This window comes from Oreochromis niloticus, linkage group LG12, assembly GCF_001858045.2.
Source record: "Oreochromis niloticus isolate F11D_XX linkage group LG12, O_niloticus_UMD_NMBU, whole genome shotgun sequence".
In the NCBI taxonomy this organism is placed as follows: Eukaryota; Metazoa; Chordata; class Actinopteri; order Cichliformes; family Cichlidae; genus Oreochromis; species Oreochromis niloticus.
The window spans coordinates 30,057,598-30,075,211 of NC_031977.2; the positions used below are offsets into that span (position 1 = coordinate 30,057,598).

At 37.8% G+C, this 17,614-nt stretch overlaps 1 protein-coding gene across 4 annotated transcripts in view; it reads right to left on the minus strand.

Annotated features, from left to right (window-relative positions):
- The window catches only part of ksr2 (kinase suppressor of ras 2), a 122,550-nt gene that overhangs the window by 51,816 nt on the left and 53,120 nt on the right, over positions 1-17,614 (minus strand). For all 4 annotated transcript variants that reach the window (XM_025912025.1, XM_005473616.4, XM_025912024.1 and 1 more), the window contains one exon: positions 10,969-11,141. In XM_025912025.1, coding sequence (XP_025767810.1) covers positions 10,969-11,141 — 173 coding nt within the window. The remainder of the gene's footprint in view (positions 1-10,968; positions 11,142-17,614) is intronic.

Here is a 17,614-nt window from a genome sequence, read left to right on the forward strand (position 1 = left end):
CTATAAAATATATATTTAGATACAATGTTTCCTAATAGTATCATGATATTTCCCATTAATTAGGAAAGTCCTGTTATGAAGCCTCCAGCTGAGCATCGTTGTTGTTTCCATCTTGGTGTTGTAAAACCAAAGCAATATATTGCTTTGACTGTGGAACTGGGGATAACACACACTCAGTGCTTAGTCAATGAGAATACCCTGGATAATCCACCTTTTTGACTCTAAAAACAACCACATTTCACAAAAGTTTTATGAAATATGACTCCCAGAAACTTTTGTACAACTGCAAATGCTTGTGCCACCACAGCCTTTAAAAAGCATGCAGGTTTCAAATCACGTACAAAACACTTTTATACTATTTATAGTTACAATGCTCAACTTTACACCAGAATACACATAGTATTTATAGTTTGATGAAGATTTGGGTATCTACTATATAGCTAAATTCATCCAGTCTTGCTAATAACACTTGCTAGCATTAGCGGATAACATAGCCCTACACCATCTAAGTCAAATATGGTCACTTTGGCTTAAGCAAAACTAACAAGGTGGTAATCAAATTTCTATCAATAAGGCATCTGCATGGAGTTTCACAAAACTCTGTCCTTATCCATTGAAATCTAGTGAGGGTTTAAACTTATTGGCATAAGCCTGATACCCAAGTCATTGGCACTGAAGCAAATTTAAGTAAAAAGAAGAAGAAAGTTTTATTACGTTATTTTTATAATGATTTATATTTACTAAATTACTAGGTTTTATGTAAATACATTAACAGTTTTCTTCGATTTTTGTTACTCGAACCAAGCGTTTATCACACAAGTTTCTAAATGGCCTAATGTACTTTTAGTAACACTTTTTCAAAGCGACTGGTGTTTGAAGTTTTAATAACTGCAAGTAAAAAAGATAAGGAATCTTATTTTTTTCATCTGTTGAAAGGAACAGTCAGTTCTATTAATTCATTACAAGGCAGTAAATAATCAGCAGCTGTCGACAGTGCTAATGTCATGGCCCTGGTGCCATGAGCATTTCCTGGTTCCTGAAACACCCTTCCTCCACTCCTCCTCCACTGTCTCCAGGGGCTTGGTGTCTTCTCTCCACACTCCGATGCATTGCTCAATTACACTCAATCAACCTGATAACTCAATATAAAGGGAACTGACATCATCTGCTTTTGTCTCCTTTGTTGGCAACTGGCAGATGATTGGACTTGTCAGTGGTGGAGCCAGAGAGGTTTGTGTGTGGCTTTAACAGCGATGATTTTCTTTAACAAAAATCTTCTATGATCCTGGGACTCCTACAAGAGCAGGTAATGAGCATTTATGTCATGAGAACACAATGAAGGCAATCAAATAAAAGCATAAGCTTAAGACATGACAGAATATTCTGTTTCGAATATGCTTTGCCCTCTACGAGCTGGTGCAGTTGGCTTATGTCTATTAATGTTACAATTTTTCAGTTTCACATATGATTGTGCTAAAATTAAGTATATATTAGATACAGATTAACTACATTAGCATGAAATCCACGGGAACTGTCTCATGATAACAGCCTCCCTGTTTACTGTTCAGATGCTCTGATCATTTTAAAGGCAGATGCCCTGTTGCTGTTGCTTCAAATTCAACAAAATCTTTAATTATACAAAAATCTATGGTAAAGCTTGACTTTTATATTCATTGTTGTTTTTTTATGTAAAGAAATACATGGAATAAACATGACATGAGCCTCAGCAATGAACTACAGGTGGTTGGGTACACACCTTCATCTCTTTAACAAGGTAAACAGCTTTACTGACCCCTGCTGCTGGGTGGAATCGACAGGTGGCATGTGCAGCATGAGGTCGGCGTGTGGCTGCTATCACTTGTCTGGCTTCTTTCATAGGACAATATGAGGTTGCTTGACTGTACTGTTATATATCAAATATATCAGCTGCTCTTGTATTGCTCCATAAGGACTTGCTATACCATTAAGTGTACTAACTTCCACCGTGCCTGAGAACCATTATCCCCTATCTCTACTCCCCTGCTGCAGTTACAATGTCCTAATGAGCCAGCCCTTAATAACCTAAAGTTTGTCTCAGCATTACAGTTTTTGTCCGGGTCTAATGTCACAACTAAACACGCATTTGTTACACTTAGAAGTAGTCGTGCTATCTCGTGAGGAATGAAGGTGAAATAAATGCAGAGGAGTTTTAAAGACTCACACACAAACAGAACACTTGATCAGTAAACAGAAAATTAAACTAATTAAAACCTGAAATTGAGCATCTGCGGCGGTGCCAACATGTCGGTTTAACAGTCCGCGGAGGAAAAACAAAGTTGAAGCAATTTGACAGGAGTAAAAGAGCACATATCTGCATACATGGTCACACACGGGTGGCATCTAATCACCTGACGAAACTATCAAAACTTTAAAAAATCCAAAACCATCATAGAAATATAAACTAGGGTGCATACTTTCTAAGTGTTTGCTTGTGTGTGCTTGTGTGTGTGACAGATGAGCCTCCAGGAGCTGACAAACCCCAAGGCGCCAGACAACAGTGTCCTCCTCCATCTTCTCTTATTGGCCTCAGCCTAATTAAGCTGAGGCCTTCCGTCCCCCTCCTCCACTTGCTTGTCATATGACACGCGTCAGGCCATGGGGTTGAGCGTGTGTGTGAGAGAGAGAGTGGATGTGCATGTGTGTGTATATTTTTATGAAAGTTAAAAAGAAAAATCTAACTACACCGAGAGTCGCAGGGATACGCGTTTCTCTCCGTCCGTGGGTTAAACAGATGGGGCGGGTGTGTGCATGTGTGCAGAGATAAAGAGACTACTCAAGTCTAGGAGCCTACTTACAGCCAAATATAGTTTATTTGACGTTAGACTGAGATGCCTCTCTACCTGATTGACTGAACGCTAAACACTGCTATTCCCCATGGAGAAGAAATTTTTACTGCGGGTAGAGGAGAGAAAAGTGAAGCGAGCGACAATTGAAAAACACAGAACACAAACAACATGAAAAAAAAATCAGACACAAATTCTAATCATTCTCATTGTCAATGCTATTACCAAATCATCTCACCCACACCTACTCTCATCATTTTCAGAATTATCAAGGTCGTAGAGCTCAATGGACAGATTGCAGCACTTTGGCAGTTTGGATAAAAGCTTCAATCAAATGGTTGAATGCAATCAACGGCACACATAACTGGCACAGTACAATCAAGAGATAATCAATAGCTTACGTCTGGAATACCAAACAAATACAGCAGAACACACCATTAGAACAGACGGTTTCTATGAGAATGTGAAGCATGTTTAACAAGATAAGGGTCTGACATGAGGGTATACATACAACGGACTGGGCAGAGCAGCAGAAAAAGTCAACGGGACTGTAAAACTGTGTGGGCGTTTGCTGCATAATGTGCTGCAATATTGTACATGAGTGTTATAGGACTGACATGTTGCACACTCCATCTTATTATTCTTATTATTCCCCCAAAATTACACAGTTGAACAAAGTATTGTATTTGTTTGTGGAATAGCACAAGACATAAATGAAGGAAGGGGTGGTATTTTTTTTTTCTTTTCTATTCCCATGTGACAAAAAAAAAAAGAGGAACAGGAGAAAAGCAAGGTTGCACAGTTGCTATGACAACAGCAACACGCCGATCTGGCTTTTTTTTTCTCTTTGCAAAAAAACCATATACATATATATATGAGTGTGTGTGTTAACATCTTTGATAAACAAGAACACACAGATACATAATTGCAAATAGCATATATGCACATGCACAAAAGCTGTGATACACTGACAATAGCAATCACAGCGCTGGAAAAACAGCAATTATCTTGAATGAAACAAGTATCTCAACACTGCCTTATAGATGGTGGGAGTCTTTTAAGATTGCCGGTTTAAACATGCCAGTGAGGCAGAGGGAGGAGGGATGGGAGAACAGATGATGCCTGGAGGTCTTATGGCTCGGTAAAGACTTCCTCAGTTGGAGAACTCGAGCTTCTTGGAGCATGCAGACAAGTAACCCAACCAACAGGCGCAGCATGTTTTAGTAGTGAGGCAAATCTTAGCCAACAAAAGGCTTTCAGGTTCCACCCTCTGTCCCTATGCACCCATGTCAAGGCCCATTGCTTTTGGAAAACACTGACAGCAACAGCTATTTGTTTCAGTAAATACAAAAATTTGCTGAGCAAACTGAGCCCTTATGCCCCCCACGTGCCACTCCATCTTATATCAAATTGAATAAACCAATTAAATTAGGGGGATGCTTCTGTGGTGCACATATCAGTCTTTTCTCAATTTCTCAAAACCTGTTGTTTTTGTTACATTATCCTGCTGGCTAGTTGTCTATTAAACCATTTTGTTTAGATTAACTGAGCTGTCAGTGGGATCTTTTGTACACACAGTGTTAAGAAAGACTCCTCTGACTTGTGGCATTTCTTTCTAACACCTTAGAGCTAATATAAAGCACGGATAAGTCTGACACTAACTGACCAGTGTTTATGAACCCATCTTCAGAGTTTCAGGGTAAGACCTCGATGAGAAAGTTTTAAGCCAGATTGAAAGTAAATTAGGTCCTGCTACCAAACTTTTACAGTCTGGAAAGCAGTTTTTACTTAGTAGTCTGATGGTACAGGACAAGACAATTAAATGAAAAGTTAGTACATAGTTTTAAACAACAAACAAACAACAAACAGTAGGGGAGCATTGGCTGAGAGGCCAAAAACAGATACACATCCACACTTACAGCAAATTTTAGAATCACCAATTAACATTGCATGTCTGCAGACTGTCAAAGAGAACATACGCATGCAAAGGGGAATAAATTGCAGTCAGGGAAACAAATATGTATTAGGGCAAAGGGCACTGCACTACTCTACCTTCTTTCAATGCAGTATTTATTTTTTTTAATTAAAATTTATAGATTTTCTGGTTTTGATCAAGAACAAGAACAATTGCTAAAAAAAAACGTAGTTTGGTAAGTTTTACTAGCCACAAAGCAACAAAGTGATGACTCTCCAAGCCTGAGTCATCATGTCAACATCTGTCTTTTCAATCTCATGTACTAATGGCTGTGTATCTTTCCTAGAATACTGAACTGAGACCGACTAAACTGTTCTTCTTAGATAGCCAGTTTTCCTCACGCTGTTTTAATTTCAGTGGTTATTTAGAGCCCTTATCTATTTGCCAATTCTCAAAGGGACCTCCATTGTGGTACCACATTTGGTTGCTAGGAGATCTGTGACGCAACACGCAACTGCAAAGCATCTATGCAAGGTTAGGCAGAGTGGGTGACGTCACTGGCAAACATGTAGAATTAAAAAGAGTGAGTTGTGTACAAAGCACATGAACATTTAAGCCATTTATATCCACAAGCACACACTCTCAGACTCCCACACTCTCTATCCCTCCCTCTCTCGTTCCATCTTACTCACGCACAAATACACACATCAGTTTTGCAGCAGGCGTGTGTTTTGGTCCATTGCCAGCGCTTGTACTGGATCTCCAAGTGGACACAAGGCATCATCACAAGCCAGGGAGTCTATCTAAGCCAACTGTGTGAACTCAAAACAGCCTGAGGCACTAGAGGTGAGCTGCCCATACAAAAATGTCCCTCTGTGGCTATCATAACTTTTCAGATTGGACAAACAATGACTTATCATACCACCTGGAGCAAGAACAAGAGCTCAAGAAAATTAAGTCTCACTGGCATAGCCATTCTAATGTTTATTGCGTGTAGGTGTTTGCTTATATGTAGTGTACGTGTCAAAACGTCAGTAAATAATTTCACTTTTTAGAAGCAAGAATCTTTTTTTCTTGTTTCTCTGTTTTCTTGAACAGGCATCGGTGGATAATGAAGTTGCAGAACCCTGGGCACAAATGTTTGCCTGGCAAGAGCCACTTGTTTTTCAGTAATTAGACATAATTTAGAACAGGATAAAATAGTTCATCATCAAATCATTATAGAGAGCAATTTACCTCACCGGATAATGAAAAGAACCCATCACAATACAACTTCAAATGAAAAATAAAGCAGACTTTTATCTTTTTTTTCCATCAGGAAAACTTTCTGCGACAAGATTTAAAAAAAAAAATAGTCCTTTAAACCTGCAATCACACTTACGCTGTGTTCTCCGGGTCCAAAGAAGCAACATTACACTTTCACAGCTCTTTGTTATGTTGGCAGTTCAGCTATCCTGGCGATAATGTGAGGTTACAGGAGTTTATGCGCTAATAGAGCTTTTTCACAGCAGACATTTTGGCATACCATAGCATGAAAAGCACAGCTGTGATTAATACTATAAATGATGAGTGCCTTCCATTTAGGTGAGCCAATTCCAGAGTCCTAATAATGACCATGTTGGCATTGCTTTCTGACTCAGTTACTAAAACCCGACTGCATTAAAAAAACATTATTTCACCTGCCATATTCATGCTCTGATGAGTCAAAATAGCTCCTCTTAGAGTACTGTGCAATATCAAGCCATCCCTCATTTCTTTATGTTTTACATAAATGTAAATACAGTCCATAAGGCAAAAACAGTTTGCACAATTATAAAAAGCTTGAAAGTAATTATTTAATTCTTCAACAAAGCCTGAACTCTCTTAGGCAAGCCTGTTTGTAATTTCTTTAAGTCGTCTTCAGGACTAGTTCTCCAGGCTTCTGCAAAGCTCTTCTTTGCATGTTGGCTGCCTTTTGTTCTGTTCTCTGTCAACATGATCCCACATTGCTTCAGTGTTGATGTCTAGGCTCTGAGGAGGCCAATCCATGACTGATAGTGCTCCATTGTGTGTTTGTCTGACTAGGTATGCTATTACTGTGTTGGCAATCTGTTTGGGATCCTTGTCATGTTAAAAAAATAAAGCCGCTGCCAATCAGATGCTTTCCAGATGTTATTGCATTGCAGGAGAATATATGATGGTACTTTTCTGTGTTTATAATCCCATAAACTTTGATGAGATCTCAACACCACTGGCTGAAATTCAGCGACAAACCATTACAGAGCCTCAACCATGTTTTACAGATGGTGGTAGACTCACACTATTATACTCCCTTACTTACTGATAGCAATTTTTTATTATGTGACTTTTAGATACTATATATTTGCTCTAGATCGTTTTTTTAGGCTTCTTACTTCTTCTTTATCCTCCACCTAGCCAGTTTCCAAAATTGTTTTAAGGACATACCACATGCTATACCGAGATGCCACGTTTTCTGCTAATTCTTTGGGAATCAACTTTTTTATGCAAAAATACTGTTTTATTCCTGTCACACTGTGTTATCGTTGACATTTTTCCTTGATTCAACTGAAGAAATTGGAGCAAATTATGTGCTTATTATGTGCTTTTGTGACAGGCTGCTAGGAAACAAAAACAAAATCCTAAAATTAACCCCAAACACATTTCTCTAAAAATGCTCACGTACAAGGACCACACTAAAAATAAATGAAAAAGCTGCCAATGTCTGAAGAAAAAGTCCTTCAGAAGAACTATTGCTCAAGGCCTCTTAAAAAAATGAGAAGGAAAGTCCAGCTCCTAGGAAGCAAAATATAAAGAAATGAGGTCTGACTGAAGATTTTTGCACAGTTCTGTATGTGATACACCAACGTGTACATGTAAGATAAATCAATTTTATCGCATTTAGGACACAGTCATTTAATTTCCCAGCCAAGTGTGGATTTACCATGTGCAGTGCATTTGAAGTGCATAGCATGATGGTATTATTTTTACTGGGGCTTTTTAACTCAAATAGCTCCATTAAAAACTCAGCTTACAAATTTCCTCCCTTAGATGTGATCCATCGATTGGAATCATCCAGTAGGAATGGTAGAAATGTCAAATGCAAGCGACAGATGATTAATAGATATAATATGATAGAATAATAGTCTTATTATTTTAAATTGAATAAAGACCAACACACACAATAATCAGTAGCTGCAGATTAAATGCGAAGCTATCTGCAGCTTGTCTCCAGAACCTAACAAAGTGCCAAGGAGTCCCTGAGCCGAAATACACCACTGTAATGGAATTATATTTGTAATCATAACCAGTTTCTCAAGGTAGAAAGCCAAACAAACTGCTGACGTCTCAGCTTCAACTGGGCACTGACTCATCCCTGGCAGACAGCGTTTGGTCCTGGTTACCTCAGCCAGTCTCGTAGCTCCTCCGCATGTTTTGATTCAAACGACTTGCAAGATAAGTAATAACACTGCTGGCTGGAGGGCCCTGACGTATGAGATGGCTGTGATACCATAAACCCAAACATAGACACGGGATGGATGTTTAGCCTGGCTGACCTGGCAGTCGCATTCTTGCCCAAATGCTCACACAAGCGTTCACACACACACACAAACAGATTCCTGAACTACTATTCCTCTGGGCAACTTTGTAAATATTTTTTTTCTCTGCTCTGTTATTTATAATGAAACACAATGAGCAAATAGTGGTCTGATGATTCATGCTGTCTTTTTTCGTTAAGCACAATTTTGCCATGCCGGTCATTGTGTCAGCTATTGTGTAAAATTTTGTTTGTTATTTTGCCAAACAAGTACATTTTTCCACCTGGTTATCAATATGATAAAATATATAAAGTAGATTTTGTAAAAGCTTACAGTTAATTTAACAAAGATAGACGTAATCCCTTTTTTTTCTTTTGCAGTCAGTGCTCGAGTTGTAAATAAATAAATAAAGTTCCACATAAAAACAGAACTTGGATGTTGCCCTTCAGCATTTAGTGTAATTGACACCGGCACAAACAGTCTTTCTAACAGTCAGCTGTACTGGGGAAAACTGCAAAGCATGCCTCAAGGAAATAGCTCACATTAAAGTGAGAAATCACAGGTGATATTTCAGAGCAAGCAAGCTCAATGACTCCTCCCAAAGAGCCTTAAGGGTGTATGAAGCTGTACGACTCCTTCAAACTTGTCCACAGTAGAGCGCTTATTTTGGATTGCGGGTATAAAGGCAGGTTTCCAAACCAAGCTGTGATACCCACCGTGTCTAATAATGCTTTCTAGTACAACAGGATAAAAAAAGGCAATGTGTACTTCCTCCAACTCCAAAACTCTTTATCTACGTAAGAAGTATATTTGTGCTATAGCCTAGAGCAGACCGTGTTAACTTGGACGATGCAGTTTGGTGGTTTTTCAGTTCGCACTCCCACGACACATACAGGAGGGGACATATAGAAGTATTCTCAATGAGAATAAAACAGTAAATCCATTCTCTGATCGATTTATGTCTTGTTTTTACAAACCGTGCTCACCTCACAGAAGCCACCACTTCTTATTTGGTCAAGCTTAAAGCTCACGTTGCAAGTTCTGATTTGCACAGTGTGAAAAAAGACACTTTTCTTGGGGCTATTCACAGTTTTATTTACAACATGCTCACTTTAATGTTCTCCAGCTGCATAAAAGGATGTGCTGTGAGAGCAGATGTATTGCTCAGGTAGCATGATGAGTTGACTAGAATCATCATATCAGGACAAACCTACTCTTCAACATGATGAGATAATTACTTATTTACTTAGAAAGAAACAACGCATCCCCCCTTAACAGGAGCTCATAAACTGTAGCTAATACCTGTGTAATAACTGTGGTTAATAAATCATTATCTAATCCTTTAAATGTCACTTCTATACATAGGCCTTCTATTAAAGCTAGACATGGTGTCCAAGTTTGAAAATTAAACCGATGCACAAGTGCCTTTAACCTGCTTTTTTTTTTTTTTTTTTTGTAATTATAATGTGGTAACCCTTCTGGTTGAAAAAGAACATAGGTCCATTTGAAAATAGCCCACTGCTCACTCAATCTATGACCTCAGTAAACACTTTTCTTTTTTCTGAAGTTTATAGTCTCCTTGCCTATTTTCAACATTTACTTCTTACATCCAGTTTCAAAACACCTAGACCATGACTTTTAAAAACATCCCTTCACAAACCAAAAGATACCACAGAGACCATATCCATCTTTTATATATTATCTGTGGGTATAAGCCAGCATCTCTGGCTGCAAATATCTGTAAATGGAGGTAGCAGTTTTTCAATCTCTTATTAAGCTAATGGAAAAAGAAATCTGAATTAGAAATAATAATTCATATATCACTGTTTTTCATCACAGTTTTTCTGTATTTGATTGTAAAACATACTTTTTAATATTTTAGTAATAATTTTCTATCAGAAATCAAGTATCATCACAGATGAACCTCCCTAACCCAGAGATTTTTACAAGCTTTGTCCTTTTTGTGTTATTAAGTAACTTATAGTTTTGGTCCAAACTTTGCACATCTGTACCTGTTTTGTCATACTAAACGTATTAGCATTTGAGAATATGCCATTAATTTCACATATATCAATTTCACCTTTCACCTCCCTTTTTTCTTTTCCTAAATGTGTGATTATTCCATGTCATGCCTCTACCAACAAGTATGCACGGCTGTGTCCCTTATACCAGTTAGTGAAGTTTTGCATGGATTCCGAACACTGAGTGTTATCCATTCATCACCCGTTTCATTGACAAGACTTCCATTACTTTGTTTCCCTGCATTTCCCCCATCTCCTCCTCAATCTAATGGCTTCCGCAGAATGTCTTAATGTATCAGCCAATAAGGCTGCCAGTGTGCAGCAACACACAACCTCCGGTCATTATTGTCACGACCTGATTGTCCATTTGTTGCATTTACCAGCAGAGCTGTACTTAAGCATTTTTAACAAAAATAATTACTTTCAGCAGTTAAGTAAGAGCAGTTAAAGTGAGTGGTTTCTGCAGGTGGCAAGGCATAGTGACAAAAACTGATGAACCAACTGAGAGTTGACCCAACTAAAAGCAGAGCAACATCCCAGGAATGAAACATTGCCAGAGAACTAATCAGAGTAGTAGTAGAGTATATTATGAAAAGGATACGTTTAAAGTATTAAGAAAAATGTCATTTCATAAAAAAATGAGTGTGCGATATTTAAAAAAGATGTTCACTTACTTGCAGAGGGTGTTTCGGCATGAACAGGTGGTGTAGAAGGGATGAAAGAGGGGAAGAAGAAGGATCGCAGAGATCGTTCAGTGTGGAGGGGTGAGCGCTGTGTGGGCAGGTTCTCACAGCTGCCCACACTGCTGTGGATCTTAAGGTTCAAGGGCTTGGTCTTCTTCTTGGCTCTGGTGGACAACAGACAAGAGAAAAATATAAAATCGAGACATCAGAGGTGAGTACAGCAAAACTAAACAAGAAACCAACATGTTAAAATGATATTTACTATAATTAAACAGTCTGGACATATTTTTTCTGCAAAAACAACCAAAACTCAAAGCTGGACAGGAAGGCTGCACAGTTTTTGGGGTATAGCTATTCCTGTGGTCACAACCAAGGTACAAAAACTGCAGTCACCATCATATAGAAGAGAAAACAGAATTCTACACCAGAATAGTTCACATATGGAGAACATAATACAGTTTAGTGGCAAGAAATGTTGCATGTTAAGTAAGTGAAATGAAAATGTACCTATCAGTCACCATCATTATTATTCTCACACATATAAATATATATATAGATAATGTATACCGTACAGCTGAATGTAACAAGAATACAGGTGGACAAGTACAAATAAGGCATATATATTACTATTACGTTGCATATTGTGTATTATGCATTAGAGTAATATCAATAATGTACTTATAACACTGAACAACAAACACTTAGAACTTCACTGTATGTTCATTATACTCCAAAAGTTGGAGAATATTTTTTCTCCCCATCATAAATCTGCTAACTTAGCAGTACCAAATATCTGTATTTTCTGCATAATCACATAAACAAACAAAGAGGTGTGATGGCATCTTGAGCTACAGCAAGTATGGTGTACCGAAATACCAAAGCAGCATCATTAAGGGATCAAGTATTGATGATAAAGTCAGGAAAGCTGGGAGTCATGTTCATAGCATGACAACACAGCCATCGTTGTCATGCTAGAAAGAAAACACACTGCTGTCGGGGTTAGAAAAGCAAGTAGGATCGAGGAACAGAAGATTAAACAAGACACTAATAAGAAAAAGAAAAACAGCCTTTTTTACTGCGATTTTATTCCAAAATTTGGCTCTGACTCAACCATTTGTGGATGTTGGAAAACACTGTGGTACTGCTTTTTAAAATTGCACACCTCCATATGGACACTTACCATGTAAGTACTTAAGTGTGTTCAAACTGATGTCAAGTATCTTCATGCAATGCAATAAAGGTTACCATCTTGGCTATAGCAGAAGGGGTGGGATGAACTGATAAATATATGTTACAGACAGAAACCTGTAAGGTGCTTGAAAGACATCCTCTTTTAAATGACTAGTGTGTATTGAGTCAAAGTGAAAATCACCAAAATTTTCCCATGATCGCTTCTGTTTGCCAGCCTGCTTCCACTGTGGAGGCTCGTCATTCAGAGCTGAGGTCTGAATAATTAAGCTTGTAAGCAATTTGTCTTTGTCAGCTGTCATTATGATTTTTTTTCTAACAAAACTTTTGTGTATTTCAATAAGGTATTCCTTGTAAGTACACAATTCCCTGAAATATGAAAGACAGACAGCTGTGAACTGAGTAAACTAAGAGACAAGCTACACAGTTTGGGCTAATTACAAGAAAAGTGTGTAATTTAACTAACAATATCTCAAGTGACTTGCAGAACAGAGTGTTCTAGCTACTGGTATATCTGGGTTCTAAAGAGGAGCCACTGGAAATTCTGGAGCCAATGCTCATATTAAAGCATGGTCCACGGTTAACCTGCTCTAGAACTTCAAACGATCACATTAGCCTCTTATCTAATGTACTCAGTCAGGCTGATAAAATGAACCATTATTCCTACAGGATCCTAAATACACTAACTTATGTTATTATTGCAGCTCAGGAGAACACGAGGTGACTTTGTGGGGATAATTGGAAATAAAAGTCGTCCTTCATTAGAAAAATAATCCACAGACTGTTAATTACTTCCCTGTAAATTATAAATGCAAACATTCACTGTGATAGACGTTATCGGCCATATTTTCTCATTTTAATTTGTCTACTTTTTTTGATGTGAGGCTAAATTTACTCTGGCTATGGAAAAGATTTTGCCCGTTTTGCAAGAATATACTGTACTGTGCAAATGTCTTTACATTTTTGTTCCAATGAGCCAGGAATTCTTGTACTTTCTCCAAATGGTAATGAGCAATAGTTGTCCAGGCTTTGTGAAGGTCTTTCATAGTTTTTCTTTGGGCACTTGCTACTTTTTCCACCCAAACTCTTAGACAAGTCCGTTTACCTGACCATTTTTAGAGAAACGTGTTTGGAGTTTATTTGCTTGTTTGTTAATGCTGACCTATGAATTGTTCATGTGTCATAACAGAACAGACAACTTAACAAAAAAACAATTTTATATTGTATATTTGTCACAGGAATAGCAGAAATTTGACGGAAGAACTCCAAAACGGGCAGATAAACTCAAAATACACATTTTAATGATGGTAGAAACGTGTTTCTAAAAGTACAAAGTGCATGAAGCAAAACAACAAAGAAACTCCAACTCCAAATGCCAGGCAGTCACAAGGGAAGCATTCAGACAAAGACCAAAAGACTAGAGTAAGTCTATAAACACACACTTGCACAGACTGAGGGCTAATCAGAGGAATGAGACACAGCAGGGGAAATGAAGCACAGGTGAAACTAATTAAGCCAATGACAGGAAATAAAATTAAATGCAAGACCCAGAAGATACATGATTACCAAAATAATACAGGAAATTCATAACTAGAAGACTGGACACAGGAGAACTTGACACAGTAGGATAAATCTGAACATCTAAACTCTAATGCAACCAGAAAGTGGAAGTAATAACTAAGACTCAAAATACTAACGAAAGGCATGAAAAAGAAAATATCATCCATAACCAAACTAACTAACATGACAATCTGCCTGTCACAGAAACTCATAAACTGTTCCAATTTCTTTAACTAAATCTAAAAATACCCACATTTGACAGTGATTCCCAAACAATCATTAACCAGAACCTTGAAATACCAAAGCTTTTTGTGTTTTTGAAGAATTTAGGAAGCTGGACAAGTGGAGGACAAAAGAAGCTGCAGGTCTAAAAGACCGTCTACAACAGATAAACGGCATCTGAAAGTCGTGTCACTAAGAAATGGGGGGGAAAAAGCCAAAAAACCTGACAAAAGAACCGAGAGATAAATCAGGCGCTTTAAGCTGATCCAGCGTCTGATCTTTCTGAGTTAGCTTTGATACTTCCCAACCATCAACATGTCTGTTAGAACTCATTCTTAAAAGACTGCTCACAGAAGTCCTACCAATAATAATACTTTGATCTTAAATATGATCAAACTATCTCTACCAACGGGTTACGTATCATATGCCTTTGAGCTGGTGGTAATTAAACCATTACTTAGAAACCATCACTTGACTCAACTGTCTTAGCCAATTATTGACTAATTGTCACCCTTCTTTGATTTGTGAAAGAGTATTTGTAAAACAGCTAACAAGTCATCTTCATACGAATGTTTTATTTGAAGAGTTTCCATCATCAAATCATAGAAAGAATTAGTCACATTTCTTCATAGGTCATCTCATATTATAAAAGAATGAGAACTTTTCACTTTCATATGAACAACCTCATCGGCGTATAGTAAAGCAAGCCATATGTTAATGCCAGGTAACTGCTACCATAAGAAGGCAGAGTAACACCCCCACCCCTCCCCAGGTACCCCACTGTGTCCCCTCCAAAAGGAGTGCACAATGTCCCCTCTTTGCTAATTTTGGAGTAATAATTACTGCTCCAGTTTCAATTATTCTCTTTCCTGTTTTTTCCCCCAGTCTGTCATTTAAATATTGTCTGGTAGACATTCTTATATTTGTAGGTGGATCAAAAAAAAAATTAGCAGAAAATTAGAAAAAGACAAAAGTGATTCTGAAAAATGCCAACACTGGCATGTAGGTGTGTTTGGGAAACCACTGCTATTATAATTAAAGCCAGCGAAGGCAGAGACATCTTTGGTGCTACAATTCTTTTAAGTACTGGATCTGACTAGTGAGATTTTTCATATTTTTAATAAGCACCATTAAAAGAATGCCATGTTAGCTATTAGCAATTCCTGACTGCAAAGTACCCACTGCTGTACAAACAACAATCCCTGGATTACTTTAACAATGTGACAAGTGCCAGGCAGGTTCAACAAAGACTTTTTTTCCCTAAGATTTTTAAGCCGATTTATGGGCCGTTTTTTCACAATGAAGTTTGGAGATAATGATATCCAAAGGAAGAGTAAATAACACCAAATGGCATGAATATGAGATTTATGTTTGTGTGTCAGGGCTTAAGGACTGCATCAGCAGTGGGTTAAAGACTGCACCAGTCCTTCTCTATGTAGATGTAATTTACTTTAATTTGCTGCCAATACTCTTAAGCCCCTTGATGCTGTGTATCACAGTTCTCTTCAATTTATCACTGAGGACAGTTTCAGCACCCTTCATTGTAGTCTCCATGCAACGACAACTCTGTCTTTTTTTATTTACTAGGCTATTTTAAATAAACTGTCATGTTATTCATCATCCGCCTTGTATAGGTTACAGAATATACAAAAATGCATTATCTTTAATGGCCAATTTATTTAAAAAAAAACAAGGGAAACTGCAGTCTGCTGTTATGCATCTCATAGGATGAAGTGTTAGTTTAAACACGTATATTACTCCAGGGCAATTTGAGCTTCTGTTGGTTGATGTTTTATATAATAAATGTTCCTGCTTTTTGTAACTGTTTTTACTCTAGTATCCATCCATCCATTCATCCAAAGAACAAGGGAAATATGTGATTCTTTATATCCTCAAGTAATGTTAATCCTGTTTTAGAACTGCAGAACTTGAGCTGAACTAAATGAAACAATCATGTAAAAATAAACAACTAATCTCCATCCATATAAATCCCTGCAGAAACATAAATAAACGCAGTGCAACCGGACATATCCTCAGGAATTTTACTTCTGCAACATTGGATTCATTATTCTAAAAATCTAATGTAAGACTGAAATTTAGGATTTGAAGTGAGACAGAGACTGAAGTTGCAGACTCATGAGCAAACGTAACCAACAAAAACAAAACAAAAAAGTTGCACTTGCAAATAGAAGACAATGAATTTTAAGTGTCCAAACAAACAGACCACAAGGAAACAGGTGAGAAAAGGAGACATGAGGAGAGTTTATCTGTGAAAAACTGACTTGTAAAAGTAGTAAAATGAATGCTGAGTTCTGACTTATCATGGAAAGTGTTAAATCCCACAGGAATATTTCCTCCCATGTCAGTCTCCCACTCCCTACACTGAGTCATGCAATTAGACCTGTAAACCAGCCCGCCACTTCACTCCCATCTCCTGCAATAAGGAAGCAGCCTGCAGGTTATCACTTCTTCGTCACAGAGCTTTTGTCAGCTATTCCGATTAGCCCACTTTATGCAATTTGAATCTAAATTAAACCATTCATCTCCCTGCATGCATGCCTTTATCCTCTCCCCGAAGATGTAGATGTTCAGTGAGGGAAAAGTGAAAATGAATGTGAAGAGTAGGGAGAGGATTCCCAATTTTCATTTTGAAAACGTTTGTCAGTGAAGGCAGGCGGGCGAGAAGGAGGGGGAGGACTTTAACTCTACGGTGGTTAATGCATCTATTCAGACGCCTCACACATGAAAAGTTCAAGAAAGGAGAAACTTAAAGAAAGAATACACAAAACAGAGAAGAAGAAGGAGGTGGGTTACTTGTCAACTGTCAAGAGAAATCAGCCACAGTGTGAATAGTTGAGATGTCTTTTGATCTTCTCGACAATTGTACATAGTGACGCATAACTCACAGATGGAAATCACTGCGTGTTTGTGTCACATTTCAGGTAGCATTTCTGAGTCTCTTAATCCTCCTAGATGCTCCGTACTGACAAAACAGGAACACCAAAGCTTTTTTTTCCAAGTACCATTCAGTCAATTCCGCCTGAAATATTGTAGTGATTAAATTATCGTTTGTGTCATGTTTATTACCTGCTAATTTCTTATTCACACACACTGTTTTTCCAGTTACATCCTGTTATCATCCAGTTTTCCCTGGGATCATTAAAAGGTCATTTGCATGTGTTTTGAAGTGAGTGAAAGCGCAATCGTAAGCTTCCCTAACATATTAATAAAGAGATTGCAAATTATGATTCTGAAATTGTACGCAATGTTTTTTTTGCTTACAATTCACAAGGAATGGACTTTGTCATCATATCTGTAAAGGAAGTCAAAGTAATCAAGCAAAATTTGGAGTACACAGAGTAAAAAAGAAAGTAAATTCATCAGTACAACATGTCCAACATTTACTTTGGCCATGCTTTAACTTTTTGTTTTGATGAAGCTTCACCTTAAATTTCCCTGATTGCTTACACGTTTTAGAGATGTGATTTGCTCTTCATAATATGAAAGCTATGAAAAAAATAATCTGACATTCATGCACACGCATTCATCCTCCCACACCCTCCACAGTCCCTTTCCCCACACTTGCAGAGACGCTAATTACAGTGACACCTTCAAGCAAAATTTCCATTTGATCAAGGACAGAGGTGAGAGCAGGAGAGCAGTGATC